This window comes from Oncorhynchus mykiss, chromosome 5 (assembly GCF_013265735.2).
Source record: "Oncorhynchus mykiss isolate Arlee chromosome 5, USDA_OmykA_1.1, whole genome shotgun sequence".
Lineage (NCBI taxonomy): Eukaryota > Metazoa > Chordata > Actinopteri > Salmoniformes > Salmonidae > Oncorhynchus > Oncorhynchus mykiss.
Window position 1 is genome coordinate 97416929 of NC_048569.1, and position 15328 is coordinate 97432256.

Below are 15328 nucleotides of genomic sequence, written 5' to 3' on the forward strand. Positions count from 1 at the left end.
ACATACCACCTCAGACACACCTACAGAGAGCCTCCCCTTCATATAGTTATTCAGGACGTGATTGATAGCTGGGGCGGTTATTGACATGTGATCCCCCAGTAGATACCGTTTAGTTATTTTCCATGTCATCCAGACAGCCCCGTGGTGTGTTGGTTGTGCTCTCTCTCTCTCTCTCTCTCCCTCTCGTTCTGTCACTCTCTCTTTCTCTCACTCTCTCCTTCTCTCACTCTCTCCGTCTCTCTCTCCCTCTCGTTCTTTCCCACTCTCCATCTCTCTCCCTCCATCTCTCTCTCTGTCTCTCTGTCTCTCTCTCTCTCTCTCTCTTTCTCTCCCTCCATCTCTCTCTCTGTGTCTCTCTGTGTCTCTCTCTCTCTCTCTAACCTCCCTCTGTCTCCCTCATCCATCATAGTATGAGATGACGCCTCACAACATCTTGAGTTTCATACTAAGCAGGTCAGTAAGCAGGTGTTTTTAAGCTGACCTGCTTAATGACATCATGCTGACTCTCAGATAAAATACAACCCTAAAGTGTTCCTCTCTACTGACCACCAGTGGGACTAACTAACTGCCCTAGGGTAGGTAGGGCCCGTGTTCTGGGAAGAGAGTGATTGGTGTGGCTCCTCCTGTCTCGGTGGAATAAGGCTGTGCCAGTGTAGGCCTCTGGCCAGGATCCAGGTGCCTCCCTCCATCAGAACCCACCCTCGTCCTCCTCCTCCTCCTTGTCCTCGTCCTCCTCCTCATCTTCGTCCTCCTCATTCTCGTCCTCGTCCTCCTTGTCCTCGTCCTCGTCCTCCTCCTCCTCGTCCTCGTCCTCCTCCTCCTCCTCGTCCTCCTCCTCGTCCTTCTCCTCGTCCTCCTCATCCTCCTCGTCCTCGTCCTTCTCCTCGTCCTCCTCATCCTCCTCGTCCTCGTCCTTGTCCTCGTCCTCCTCCTCCTCGTCCTCCTCGTCCTCCTCGTCCTCCTCCTCGTCCTCCTCGTCCTCCTCCTCATCCTCCTCCTCCTCCTCCTCATCCTCATCCTCATCCTCCTCCTCCTCATCCTCCTCCAGGATCAGATTAGAACTGGTTTGGGACTCAAGGAAAAATGTACATTGTCATTACAGAGGTGGAAGTTTTCAATCCGTCATTTGAGAGTTTGATCTTCAATCAGGCCTGACAATGACACAAACACAAGTGTATCTCATGTTCTTTAAAATTAGTTACTTGAAACAGTGGCTTGAAACCTAGGACAGTGGCTTGAATCCTAGGACAGTGGCTTGAAACCCAGGACAGTGGCTTGAAACCCAGGACAGTGTCTTGAATCCTAGGACAGTGGCTTGAAACCCAGGACAGTGGCTTGAATCCTAGGACAGTGGCTTGAATCCTAGGACAGTGGCTTGAAACCCAGGACAGTGGCTTGAAACCTAGGACAGTGGCTTGAATCCTAGGACAGTGGCTTGAATCCTAGGACAGTGGCTTGAAAGTGGCTTGAATCCTAGGACAGTGGCTTGAATCCTAGGACAGTGGCTTGAAACCTAGGACAGTGGCTTGAATCCTAGGACAGTGGCTTGAATCCTAGGACAGTGGCTTGAATCCTAGGACAGTGGTTGGAATCCTAGGACAGTGGTTTGAATCCTAGGACAGTGGCTTGAAACCTAGGACAGTGGTTTGAATGCTAGGACAGTGGTTTGAATCCCAGGGCAGTGGCTTGAATCCCAGGACAGTGGCTTGAATCCCAGGACAGTGGTTTGAATCCTAGGACAGTGGTTTGAATCCCAGGACAGTGGCTTGAATCCTAGGACAGTGACTTGAATCCTAGGACAGTGGCTTGAATCCTAGGACAGTGGTTTGAATCCTAGGACAGTGGTTTGAATCCCAGGACAGTGACTTGAATCCCAGGACAGTGGCTTGAAACCTAGGACAGTGGTTTGAATCCTAGGACAGTGGTTTGAATCCCAGGACAGTGGATTGAATCCTAGGACAGTGGCTTGAATCCTAGGACAGTGGCTTGAATCCTAGGACAGTGGCTTGAAACCTAGGACAGTGGTTTGAATCCTAGGACAGTGGCTTGAATCCTAGAACAGTGGCTTGCATCCTAGGACAGTGACTTGAATCCTAGGACAGTGGCTTGAATCCTAGGACAGTGGTTTGAATCCCAGGACAGTGGATTGAATCCTAGGACAGTGGCTTGAATCCTAGGACAGTGGCTTGAATCATAGGACAGTGGCTTGAATCCTAGGACAGTGGCTTGAAACCTAGGACAGTGGTTTGAAACCTAGGACAGTGGTTTGAATCCTAGGACAGTGGCTTGAATCCTAGGACAGTGGCTTGAAACCTAGGACAGTGGTTTGAATCCTAGGACAGTGGCTTGAATCCTAGAACAGTGGCTTGCATCCTAGGACAGTGGCTTGTGGAACAGATTTTTAAAAGCTTTGTTTGTCATTGGCAACAGGTTAGCCTAGTGGTTAGAACGTAGGGACGGCAGGGTGGCCTAGTGGTTAGAGTGTAGGGACGGCAGGGTGGCCTAGTGGGTAGAGTGTAGGGACGGCAGGGTGGCCTAGTGGTTAGAGTGTAGGGATGGCAGGTTAGCCTAGTGGTTAGAGTGTAGGGACGGCAGGTTAGCCTAGTGGTTAGAGTGTAGGGACGTCAGGTTAGCCTAGTGGTTAGAGCGTAGGGACGGCAGGTTAGCCTAGTGGTTAGAGTGCACCGTGCACCTGGCCACCTTGGCTAGCGTACACTGCGCCCAGCCCGCCACAGGAGTCGCTGGTGCGCGATGAGACAAGGACACCCCTACCGACCAAGCCCTCCCTAACCCGGGCGACGCTAGGCCAATTGTGCGTCGCCCCACGGACCTCCCGGTCGCGGCCGGTTACGACAGAGCCTGGGCGCGAACCCAGGACTCTGATGGCACAGCGCCCTTCAACTTTCTTATTGAAGCATAAAATCACTATGGAAACCATTGGACCAGTCAACCAGGAAGAATGAAATGTCCCTTCAGAATGCTTCAATATGTCCATTTCAGAATGCTTCATTATGTCCATTTAGAATGCTTCAATATGTCCATTTCAGAATGCTTCATTATGTCCATTTAGAATGCTTCAATATGTCCATTTCAGAATGCTTCATTATGTCCATTTAGAATGCTTCAATATGTCCATTTCAGAATGCTTCAGAATGCTTCAATATGTCCATTTGGAATGCTTCAATATGTCCATTTCAAAATGCTTCAATATGTCCATTTCAGAATGCTTCAATATGTCCATTTGGAATGGTTCAATATGTCCATTTGGAATGCTTCAATATGTCCATTTGGAATGCTTCAATATGTCCATTTGGAATGCTTCAATATGTCCATTTGGAATGCTTCAATATGTCCATTTGGAATTTTTTATTTTACCTTTATTTAACTAGGAATGCTTCAAATATGGACACAGAGGTTGATCTTACACCATACTGATGCTTTTACTGGCTGGATCCCACATTGTGCCGTTTAGCACTCTGCCACTGTCCTTGTCAATCATCGATCAAACTGAGTCCAATGGTACACGACATCAAATCCGACTTTATTTGTCACGTACCGAATACAGTGACTCTGCATAGATAATAAACAGCGAGTAGCAGTAGTGTAAATACAAAGGGGAGGGGGGTCATTGTAAATAGTCCGGGTAGCCATTTGATTAATTGTTCAGCAGTCTTATTGGTTGGGGGGTAGAAGCTGTTTAGGAGCCTCTTGGACCTAGACTTGGTGCTCCAGTACTGCTCGCCGTGTGGTAGCAGAGAAAACAGTCTGTGACTAGGATGACTGGAGTCTTTAACAATTTTTAGGGCCTTCCTCTGACACCGCCTGGTACAAAGGTCCTGGATGGCAGGAAGCTTGGCCCCAGTGATGTACTGGGTTGTACTCACTACCCTCTGTAGTGCCTTACCATACCAGGCGGTGATACAACCGGATGATCTCGATGTTGCAGCTCTAGAACATTTTGAGGATCTGAGGACCCATGCTAAATCTTTTCAGTCTCCTGAGGGGGAATGGGTTTTGTCGTGCCCGCTTCACGACTGTCATGGTGTGTTTGGACCATGTTAGTTAGTTTGTGATGTGGACACCAAGGAATGTGAAGCACTCAACCTGCTCCACTGCATCCCCGTCGATGCGAATGGGGGCGTGCTCGGTCCTCTTTTTCCTTTAGTCCACAATCATCTCCTTTGTCGTGCTCACATTGAGGGAGAGGTTGATGTCCTGGCACCACACGGCCAGGTCTCTGACCTCCTCCCTATAGGCTGTCTCGTCGTTGTCAGTGATCAGGCCAACCACTGTTGTGTCGTCAGCAAACTTAAGGATGGTGTTTCGTGTTTGGCCACGTAGGGTGAACAGGGAGTACAGGAGGGGACTAAGTACACACCCCTGAGGGGCCCCAGTGTTGAGGATCAGTGTGGCAGGAAGTCCAGGATCCAGTTGCAGAGTTGCAGAGAGAGGAGTTTAGTCCCAGGGTCCTTAGCTTAGTGATGAACTTTGAGGGAACTATGGTGTTGAACGCTGAGCTGTAGTCAATGAACAGCATTCTCACATAGGTGTTCCTTTTGTCCAGGTGGGAAAAGGCAGTGTGGAGTGGTATGTGAATTGGAGTGGGTCTATGGTATCATGGAGGATGGTGTTGATGTGAGTCATGACCTGCCTTTCAAAGCACTTCATGGCTACAGACGTGAGTGTTGTGGGTCGGTAGTCATTTAGGCCAGGTTACCTTCGCTTCCTTGGGCACAGGGGCTATGGTGGTCTGCTTGAAACATGTAGGTATTACAGACTCAGTCAGGGAGAGGTTGAAAATGTCAGTGAAGACACTTGACAGTTGGTCTGCTTTGAGTACACTTCACAGCTGAGCCGTTGTTGCTCCTAGACGTTTCCACTTCACAATAACACCACTTACATTTGACCAGGGCAGCTCTAACAGGGCAGCAATTTGATAAACTGACTTGTTGGAATTGTGGCATCCTATGATGCTGCCATGTTGAAAGTCACTGAGCTCTTCAGTAAGGCCATTCTACTGCCAATGTTTGTCTATGGAGATTGCATGGCTGTGTGCACGGTTTAATACACCTGCCAGCAACGGGTGTGGCTGAAATAGCTGAATCCACTAATTTGAAGGGGTGTCCTCATACTGCTGTATATATAGTGTATGTTCTGTATCACATGGGGAGAGTGACCTCACCTGGCTGTTAACGCTTCCTCTTCTTCCTTTCCCCTTCCTCCTCTTCCTCCTCTTCCTCTGCAGAACCGTTGTAAACTATGACATCTGAAAAACTATGTCCTAACCTTCCTCCTCTTCTTTTCCTTGTCCTCTGTAGAACCATGTGGACCGGTGAAGGAGAGGTTCAGGTGAAAGCCCGGATGGAGACCACCCTTGCCATGGGCGTCCCTAGTATCTCTGTTTCCCAGAAACAGACCCCTAAAAAGTTTGGCCCTGTGGTGGCCCCGAAGCCCCAGTTCAACCCCTACAAGACGGGAGACCCCATTGACCTTGCTGAAGGTAAGAGACGGGGATTCAGACACTGATAAAAGGGGTGCATGTTCGTAGGCCACAATCAAGGGTCAAGGGTCAAACAGGGTGGTAGGAGTTGGGCCTGTAGACGACTGGGTTGCCTGTTCAAATCCGGCCGGGCGCTGTGTGTGTGTGTGGGGGGGATTGATCTAGCAACTGGAGGGCTGCTGGGTTCATATCCTAACAAGAATCCCGTTGGTCCCTTGATCAAGGCCCTTAACCCCACAACATGCTCTACCACCCAGGGGTGCTGCATGGCATTCTTACCCCTGTACTCCTTTCTACTGCGTATCTGTGTGGTGTGTCTGGGGAGTTGAGAAATGAAGAGAGCAGAATATTCATTTCTGTTGTTCGCTGTGACTGTGGACAATAAAGTTGGATGTTTTTTTTTTTTATTGTATCCAGGGGCTGAGACCTCCTATGTATCCCCCAGTCACATGACCTTTACATGACCTTTCCATGACCTTATATGAAAGACAACACCATACTCCTCCCTTTCGCCAATTAAGAAATCCAAGGGCTGTGTAAACAAAAAAAAACCTCTGACCTTGAATTCATCTTTTTAAGTCTGTTTGAAAAATACCAAAATAGAGTTGCCTTAATTAATAACATGTTAATGCAAATATCAAGAAATGTTGAGAGGGAAAGAAAATACAGGAAATAATTGAAAAGTAATAATTAATACGCCATGAGTAAAAATAACTAGGTTATATACACAGGGTAGCTGTACTGAGTAGATGTGCAGCGGTATGAGGTAATAACATGGTTATATACACAGGGTAGCTGTACTGAGTAGATGTGCAGCGGTATGAGGTAATAACATGGTTATATACACAGGGTACCAGTACTGAGTAGATGTACAGGGGTATGAGGTAATAACATGGTTATATACACAGGGTACCAGTACTGAGTAGATGTACAGGGGTATGAGGTAATAACATGGTTATATACACAGGGTACCAGTACTGAGTAGATGTACAGGGGTATGAGGTAATAACATGGTTATATACACAGGGTACCAGTACTGAGTAGATGTGCAGGGGTATGAGGTAATAACATGGTTATATACACAGGGTACCAGTACTGAGTAGATGTACAGGGGTATGAGGTAATAACATGGTTATATACACAGGGTACCAGTACTGAGTAGATGTACAGGGGTATGAGGTAATAACATGGTTATATACACTGGGTACCAGTACTGAGTAGATGTACAGGGGTATGAGGTAATAACATGGTTATATACACAGGGTACCAGTACTGAGTAGATGTACAGGGGTATGAGGTAATAACATGGTTATATACACAGGGTACCAGTACTGAGTAGATGTACAGGGGTATGAGGTAATAACATGGTTATATACACTGGGTACCAGTACTGAGTAGATGTACAGGGGTATGAGGTAATAACATGGTTATATACACAGGGTAGCTGTACTGAGTAGATGTGCAGGGGTATGAGGTAATAACATGGTTATATACACAGGGTAACTGTACTGAGTTATTGTACAGGGGTATGAGGTAATAACATGGTTATATATGGTGGAGTACCAGTACTGAGTCGATGTGCAGGGGTATGAGGTAATAACATGGTTATATACACAGGGTACCAGTATGGATTAGATGTACTGGGGTATGAGGTAATGACATGGTTATATACACAGGGTAACTGTACTGAGTAGATGTACAGGGGTTTGAGGTAATTGAGGTAGATATGTGAAGGGGTACGAGGTAATTGAGGTAGATATGTGCAGGGTTACGGGGTAATTAAGGTAGATATGTGCAGGGCTACGAGGTAATTGAGGTAGATATGTGCAGGGGTACGAGGTAATTGAGGAAGATATGTGCAGGGGTACGAGGTAATTGAGGTAGATATGGGCACGGGTATGAGGTAATTGAGGTAGATATGTGAAGGGGTACGAGGTAATTGAGGTAGATATGTGCAGGGCTACGAGGTAATTGAGGTAGATATGTGCAGGGGTACGAGGTAATTGAGGTAGATATGTGCAGGGGTACGAGGTAATTGAGGTAGATATGTGCAGGGGTACGAGGTAATTGAGGTAGATATGTGCAGGGGTACGAGGTAATTGAGGTAGATATGGGCAGGGGTACGAGGTAATTGAGGTAGATATGGGCAGGGGTACGAGGTAATTGAGGTAGATATGTGCAGGGGTACGAGGTAATTAAGGTAGATATGTGCAGGGCTACGAGGTAATTGAGGTAGATATGGGCAGGGGTACGAGGTAATTGAGGTAGATATGGGCAGGGGTACGAGGTAATTGAGGTAGATATGTGCAGGGGTACGAGGTAATTGAGGTAGATATGTAGATATGACTAGGAATAATGTGGCAGATAATAAACAGTAGCAGCATTGTATGTGATGAGTCATGAAGGTATGAGGTAATGACATGGTTATATACACAGAGTACCAGTACTGAGTTATTGTACCGGGTTATGTGTGATGAGTCCCCCCAAAAAAATGATTGTGCAAAAAGTGTCAATGCAGATTGTCAAATATTTAATCCAATATCTACCCGGACTAGTAGTCTACCCGGACTAGTAGTCTACCCGGACTAGTAGTCTACCCGGACTAGTAGTCTACCCGGACTCGTAGTCTATCCGGACTAGTAGTCTTAAGACTTGGGGGACCTGTTGGTTCCAGACTTGGTTCACATGTACTCATATTAGTCATATTTCTAATCAGTAAGCTTTATGAGAAGAAAAAAAACAACAACAACACACGCTGTTACTATGGAAACCGCTATAGAACAGAGCCGCTATGAGCCAATTAGTGAGTGAAAGACAGAACAACAACCTAATAATACTCCTCTATAGAGGAAATGAATCAACCGCCAAAGTCAAACCAGTTCTGAAAGCTTTGTGTAAGAGAATTTAGGAAAGGATTTGACTCTTAAGCAAACGGGAGACTGACTTCCTCAGAGCAGGTTTCTGTGGCTTTAGATGTGAGATGCATTTTTATTTAATTTAATTTCACCTTTATTTAACCAGGTAGGCCAGTTGAGAACAAGTTCTCATTTACAACTGCGACCTGGCCAAGATAAAGCAAAGCAGTGTGAACAGACAACACAGAGTTACACATGGAATAAACAAACTTACAGTCAATAACACAGTAGAATAAGTCTATATACAGTGTGTGCAAATGAGGTAGGATAAGGGAGGTAAGGCAATAAATAGGCCATGGTGGCGAAATAATTGCAACATAGCAAACACTGGAGTGATAGATGTGCAGAAGATGAAAGTAGAGATACTGGGGTGCAAAGGAGCAATAAAATAACAGTATGGGATGAGGTAGTTGGATGGGCTATTTACAGATGGGCTATTTACAGGAGTAGTGATCTGTGAGCTGCTCTAACAGCTGGTGCTTAAAGTTAGTGAGGGAGATATGAGTCTCCAGTTTAATTGATTTTTGCAGTTCGTTCCAGTCATCGGCAGCAGAGAAATGGAGGGAAAGGCGGCCAAAGAAGGAATTGGCTTTGTGGGTGACCAGAGAGATATACCCGCTGGAGCGCGTGCTACAGGTGGGTGCTGCTATGGTGACCAGTGAGCTGAGATAAGGGGGGACTTTACCTAGCAAAGCCATACTGTAGATGACCTGGAGCCAGTGGGTTTGGCGATGAATATGAAGCGAGGGCCAGCCAACGAAAGAGTGGCTTTACGGAAGACTGGCCAGAAAAAAAGCCATTACTTAAAGAAAAAAATAAGCAAACACATTTGGTGTTTGTCAAAAGGCATGTGGGAGACTCCCCAAACATATGGTAGAAGGTACTCTGGCCAGATTAGACTAAAATGTAGCTTTTTGGCTATCAAGGAAAACGCTATGTCTGGCGCAAACCCAACACCTCTCATTTCCCCGAGAACACCATCCCCACATTGAAGCATGGTGGTGGCAGCATCATGCTGTGGGGATGTTTGTCATCGGCAGGGCTTGGGGAACTGGTCAGAATTGAAGGAATGATGGAGGGAGCTAAATACAGGGAAATTCTTGAAGGAAACCTGTTTCAGTTTTCCAGAGATTTTAGACTGGGATTGGAGGTTCACCTTCCAGCAGGACAATGACTCTAAAGCATACTGCTAAAGCAAAACTCGAGTGGTTTACGGGGAAACATTTAAAAGCCTAGTCAAAGCCCAGACCTCAATCCAATTGATAATCTGTGGTATGATTTAAATATTGCTGTACACCAGCAGGAACCCATCCAACTTGAAGGAGCTGGACCAGTTTTCCCTTGAAGAACGGGCAACAATCCCAGTTGCTAGATGTGCCAAGCTTATAGAGACATACCCCAAGAGACTTGCAGCTGTAATTGCTGCAAAAGGTGTCTCTACAAAGTATTGACTTTGGTTAGTTATACATGCTCAAGTTTTCAGTTTTTTTGTCTTATTTCTTATTTGTTTCACAATAAAACTTATTTTGCACCGTCAAAGTGGTAGGCATGTTGTTTAAATCACATGATACAAACCGCCCCCAAATCAATTTGAATTCCAGGTTGTAAGGCAACAAAATAGGAAAAATGCCAGGGGGGGTGAAAACTTTCGCAAGCCACTGTACATAGGACTTGTCTAGATCAAGGCCTTCCAAGCCACCTGGACATGTTTAGATCAAGGCCTTCCAAGCCACCTGGACATGTTTAGATCAGGGTCTTCCAAGCCACCTGGACATGTTTAGATCAAGGCCTTCGGAGCCACCTGGACATGTTTAGATCAGGGCCTTCCAAGCCACCTGGACATGTTTAGATCAGGGCCTTCCAAGCCACCTGGACATGTTTAGATCAGGGCCTTCGGAGCCACCTGGACATGTTTAGATCAAGGCCTTCCAAGCCACCTGGACATGTTTAGATCAAGGCCATCGAAGCCACAAGGTGAAATATCTCAAATAGAATCTAGACACAGCTAGACGAATAACATACTTGTTGAACATAGCTATAGCCGTCAGTCCGTCAAGGTCCTCAGCGTTAGCTATCCTGCTACGTCAGTCTGTCAAGGTCCTCAGCGTTAGCTATCCTGCTACGTCAGTCCGTCAAGGTCCTCAGCGTTAGCTATCCTGCTACGTCAGTCCGTCAAGGTCCTCAGCGTTAGCTATCCTGCTACGTCTGTCTGTCAAGGTCCTCAGCGTTAGCTATCCTGCTACGTCAGTCCGTCAAGGTCCTCAGCGTTAGCTATCCTGCTACGTCAGTCCGTCAAGGTCCTCAGCGTTAGCTATCCTGCTACGTCAGTCTGTCAAGGTCCTCAGCGTTAGCTATCCTGCTACGTCAGTCCGTCAAGTTCCTCAGCGTTAGCTATCCTGCTACGTCAGTCCGTCAAGTTCCTCAGCGTTAGCTATCCTGCTACGTCAGTCCGTCAAGGTCCTCAGCGTTAGCTATCCTGCTACGTCAGTCTGTCAAGGTCCTCAGCGTTAGCTATCCTGCTACGTCTGTCCGTCAAGGTCCTCAGCGTTAGCTATCCTGCTACGTCAGTCTGTCAAGGTCCTCAACGTTAGCTATCCTGCTATGTCAGTCCGTCAAGGTCCTCAGTGTTAGCTATCCTGCTACGTCAGTCCGTCAAGGTCCTCAGCGTTAGCTATCCTGCTACATCAGTCTGTCAAGGTCCTCAGCGTTAGCTATCCTGCTACGTCAGTCCGTCAAGGTCCTCAGCGTTAGCTATCCTGCTACGTCAGTCCGTCAAGTTCCTCAGCGTTAGCTATCCTGCTACGTCAGTCCGTCAAAGTCCTCAGCGTTAGCTATCCTGCTACGTCAGTCCGTCAAGGTCCTCAGCGTTAGCTATCCTGCTACGGAGCATTTTGATGTCGGGATGCACGCGCATGACTTGAACGTGACGTTTGAGGGTCAACAGAAAACGTCTCAGTAACGGCATTCACACGGCATTCAGCTTCCTGTTTAACCTAAATTACTAATGGTCCTATTTTATTGTATTTTTTTCAACCAACGTCAGTAATACACTGAGGTTTCTGGAACCATAGCTCTCCTCTATATTGGCATGCCCAATGGCACCCTATTATCTATCTAGTGCCCTACTTTTGACCAGAGCCCTATTCCCTATCTAGTGCCATACTTTTGACCAGAGCCCTATTCCCTATCTAGTGCCCTACTTTTGATCATAGCCTAGTGTGCCATTTGGGACAAAGCCTATGAATATGGTTCTTTATCTTCCAGTAAGGGGCCCTTCAGGAAGCCTCGCTGTGTCTGTCTCTCGCTGCTAAGGTTTCCTGGGTCTTTGTGGTTCACACTTCTGCTAATGGTTATACTAACAGTCATGTTGCTGGGTAACAAACACAGTCAAACCAGGACAAGTACTTATTACCTCAAACAGACTGCCTTCAGACTGCCTCAGACTGCCTCAGACTGCCTTCAGACTGCCTTCAGACTGCCTTCAGACTGCCTTCAGACTGCCTTCAGACTGCCTTCAGACTGCCTCAGACTGCCTTCAGACTGCCTCAGACTGCCTTCAGACTGCCTTCAGACTGCCTTCAGACTGCCTTCAGACTGCCTTGCATAATATCCATATTTTGACTATGACCACACGGTAACAGGAATACCCACAGATACATATACACACACACACACACACACACACACACACACACACACACACACACACACACACACACACACACACACACACACACCGTGATAGTGCTACTGTGCTTGGTCTGTGGCTGTGTTCTGAATTATCTCTCTCATTCAGTCAAATGTTTATTCCCTCTACGAGTTTCTTATCTCCTTCAGTGACGTAGTTGTTCTTTCATCCCAATTACTGAATCTCTGTAAGCAAAGTAGCATTTCCAGCCTTGGATTATTCTCTCTTTGACCCATCTCCACTCCGTTGCAGTCTCGTTCAAGGTCAAATGCATGTTTAAAACTGTTCGGTATCAGAGCTAACCCCCCTCTCAGCTGAAATCACATTTCTCTAAGACTGGAGAGAGTATGGCCTGGAGTTGAATCGTGTTCAATAAATCGCTACGTTACAGGGTATGAACACCGCTCTACAGGGTATAAACACCGCTCTACGGGGTATGAACACCGCTGTACGGGGTATAAACACCGCTCTACAGGGTATAAACACCGCTCTACAGCCACTACACTACAGGGTATAAACACCGCTCTACAGGGTATAATCACCCCTCTACAGGGTATAAACACCCCTCTACAGGGTATAAACACCCCTCTACAGGGTATAAACACCCCTCTACAGCCACTACACTACAGGGTATGAACACCGCTCTACAGGGTATAAACACCGCTCTACGGGGTATAAACACTGCTCTACAGCCACTACACTACAGGGTATGAACATCGCTCTACATGGTATAAACACCACTCTACAGGGTATAAACACCACTCTACAGGGTATAATCACCCCTCTACAGGGTATAAACACCGCTCTACAGGTTATAAACACCCCTCTACAGGGTATAAACACTGCTCTACAGGGTATAAACACCGCTCTACAGGGTATAAACACCGCTCTACAGGGTATAAACACTGCTCTACAGGGTATAAACACCACTCTACAGGGTATAAACACCACTCTACAGGGTATAATCACCCCTCTACAGGGTATAGACACCACTCTACAGGGTATAAACACCACTCTACAGCCACTACATTACAGGGTATAAACACCACTCTACAGCCACTACATTACAGGGTATTAACACTGCTCTGCAGCCACTACATTACACGGTATAAACACCGCTCTACAGGGTATAAACACTGCTCTACAGGGTATAAACACCATTATACAGGGTATAAACACTGCTCTACAGGGTATGAACACCCCTCTACAGGGTATAAACACAGCTCTACAGCCACTACATTACAGGGAATAAACACCACTCTACAGCCACTACATTACAGGGAATAAACACCACTCTACAGCCACTACATTACAGGGTATTAACACTGCTCTACAGCCACTACATTACAGGGTATTAACACTGATCTACAGCCACTACATTATAGGGTTAAAACACCACTCTACAGCCACTACATTACAGGGTATAAACACAACCCTACAGCTACTACATTACAGGGTATTAACACCGCCCTACAGCCACTACATTACAGGGTATTAACACTGCTCTACAGCCACTACATTACAGGGTATTAACACCGCTCTACAGCCACTACATTATAGGGTATAAACACCACTCTACAGCCACTACATTACAGGGTATAAACACCGCCCTACAGCTACTACATTACAGGGTATAAACACCGCCCTACAGGTACTACATTACAGGGTATTAACACTGCTCTACAGCCACTACATTACAGGGTATTAACACCGCTCTACAGCCACTACATTACAGGGTATTAACACCGCTCTACAGCCACTACATTACAGGGTATTAACACCGCCCTACAGCCACTACATTACAGGGTATTAACACTGCCCTACAGTCACTACATTACAGGGTATTAACACCGCTCTACAGCCACTACATTACAGGGTATTAACACCGCTCTACAGCTACTACATTACAGGGTATAAACACCACTCTACAGCTACTACATTACAGGGTATTAACACCGCCCTACAGGTACTACATTACAGGGTATAAACACTGCCCTACAGCCACTACATTACAGGGTATTAACACTGCCCTACAGCCACTACATTACAGGGTATTAACACCGCTCTACAGCCACTACATTACAGGGTATTAACACCGCTCTACAGCCACTACATTACAGGGTATTAATACCGCTCTACAGCCACTACATTACAGGGTATTAACACCGCTCTACAGCTACTACATTACAGGGTATTAACACCACCCTACAGCTGACATGGGTCACACCTTGTATGCCTTGTTCTGCAGGTAATTCATGGTTACATGTGTTTGCCATTTCAGCATATTTTATCCAAAGTGACGGTCGGTCGGTCGTACACAGAAACATGTTCATATTGTTGACTCACAGGTCCACACATGTAGACTAGTATTTCTTCATCATTTAGACCATCTCTGATTGGACAATCAACCTGAAAACACTAGTGTTCACGTTTTTTGGCTGTTAGACATGTATCATTTGATAAGCTTTCATAGTCGTCGTGATAACATCCAGATTCTGTTTTTATTTATTTATTTTTTAAATCATTTTTTTATTCAACCTTTTATTGAACTAGACAAGTATCTCCCGCTCATGCAAATGTAGTTGAGTTAAGAGCATCGTTACCTCCTGATTGTTTCTTCTACACCCAACCAGGCATAATTATAGTGCAATGGATGTGTCCCAAACGGTACCCTGTTCCCTATATAGTGCACTACTTTCGACCAGAGTCAATGGGCCCTGTAGTGCACTACTAGCGAATAGGGTGCCATTTCAGATACAGCCAGTCAGATGGAACATTGAAAACAGGAAGTGGATCTTACGGTTGATAACAACAGAAAAGTAAGAAAGCACCTGGTTTGCATTCTGTAGACAATGGGTGTTTGTACCCTGATGTAAATGTACAATATGAATACATTGAGGCCTGAATACAAAATGCCAACCTATTCCCTGTATAGTGCACTACTTTTGAGTTTCCATGGTCAACTGTAGTGCACTATATAGGGATTAGGGTGGAATTTGGGATGCAAATAAATGGAATACTGTCAGTATGTTCGATAACCATCTAATTTAATTTATTTGTAGTGCTTGGAGTCATTGAGTTCATACATTGGGGAATGCTACATTCTTTGAAGGATGCTAAAACAAATGCCAAGGAGAGCATTTGTATTTTATTTATTCATTTTTTTATTTTTTTTAAAAATTTTAAGCCTTATTTTACTCGGCAAGTTGACTGGGAACACATTCT

General features: G+C 45.9%; 1 protein-coding gene across 2 annotated transcripts in view; it reads left to right on the plus strand.

Moving 5' to 3' along the window:
* Positions 1-15328, plus strand: part of LOC110510444 (lipoma-preferred partner homolog) — a 278396-nt gene that overhangs the window by 126732 nt on the left and 136336 nt on the right. For both annotated transcript variants that reach the window (XM_036978955.1, XM_036978956.1), the window contains one exon: positions 5319-5500. In XM_036978955.1, coding sequence (XP_036834850.1) covers positions 5323-5500 — 178 coding nt within the window. In that variant the 5' untranslated portion in view covers positions 5319-5322. The remainder of the gene's footprint in view (positions 1-5318; positions 5501-15328) is intronic.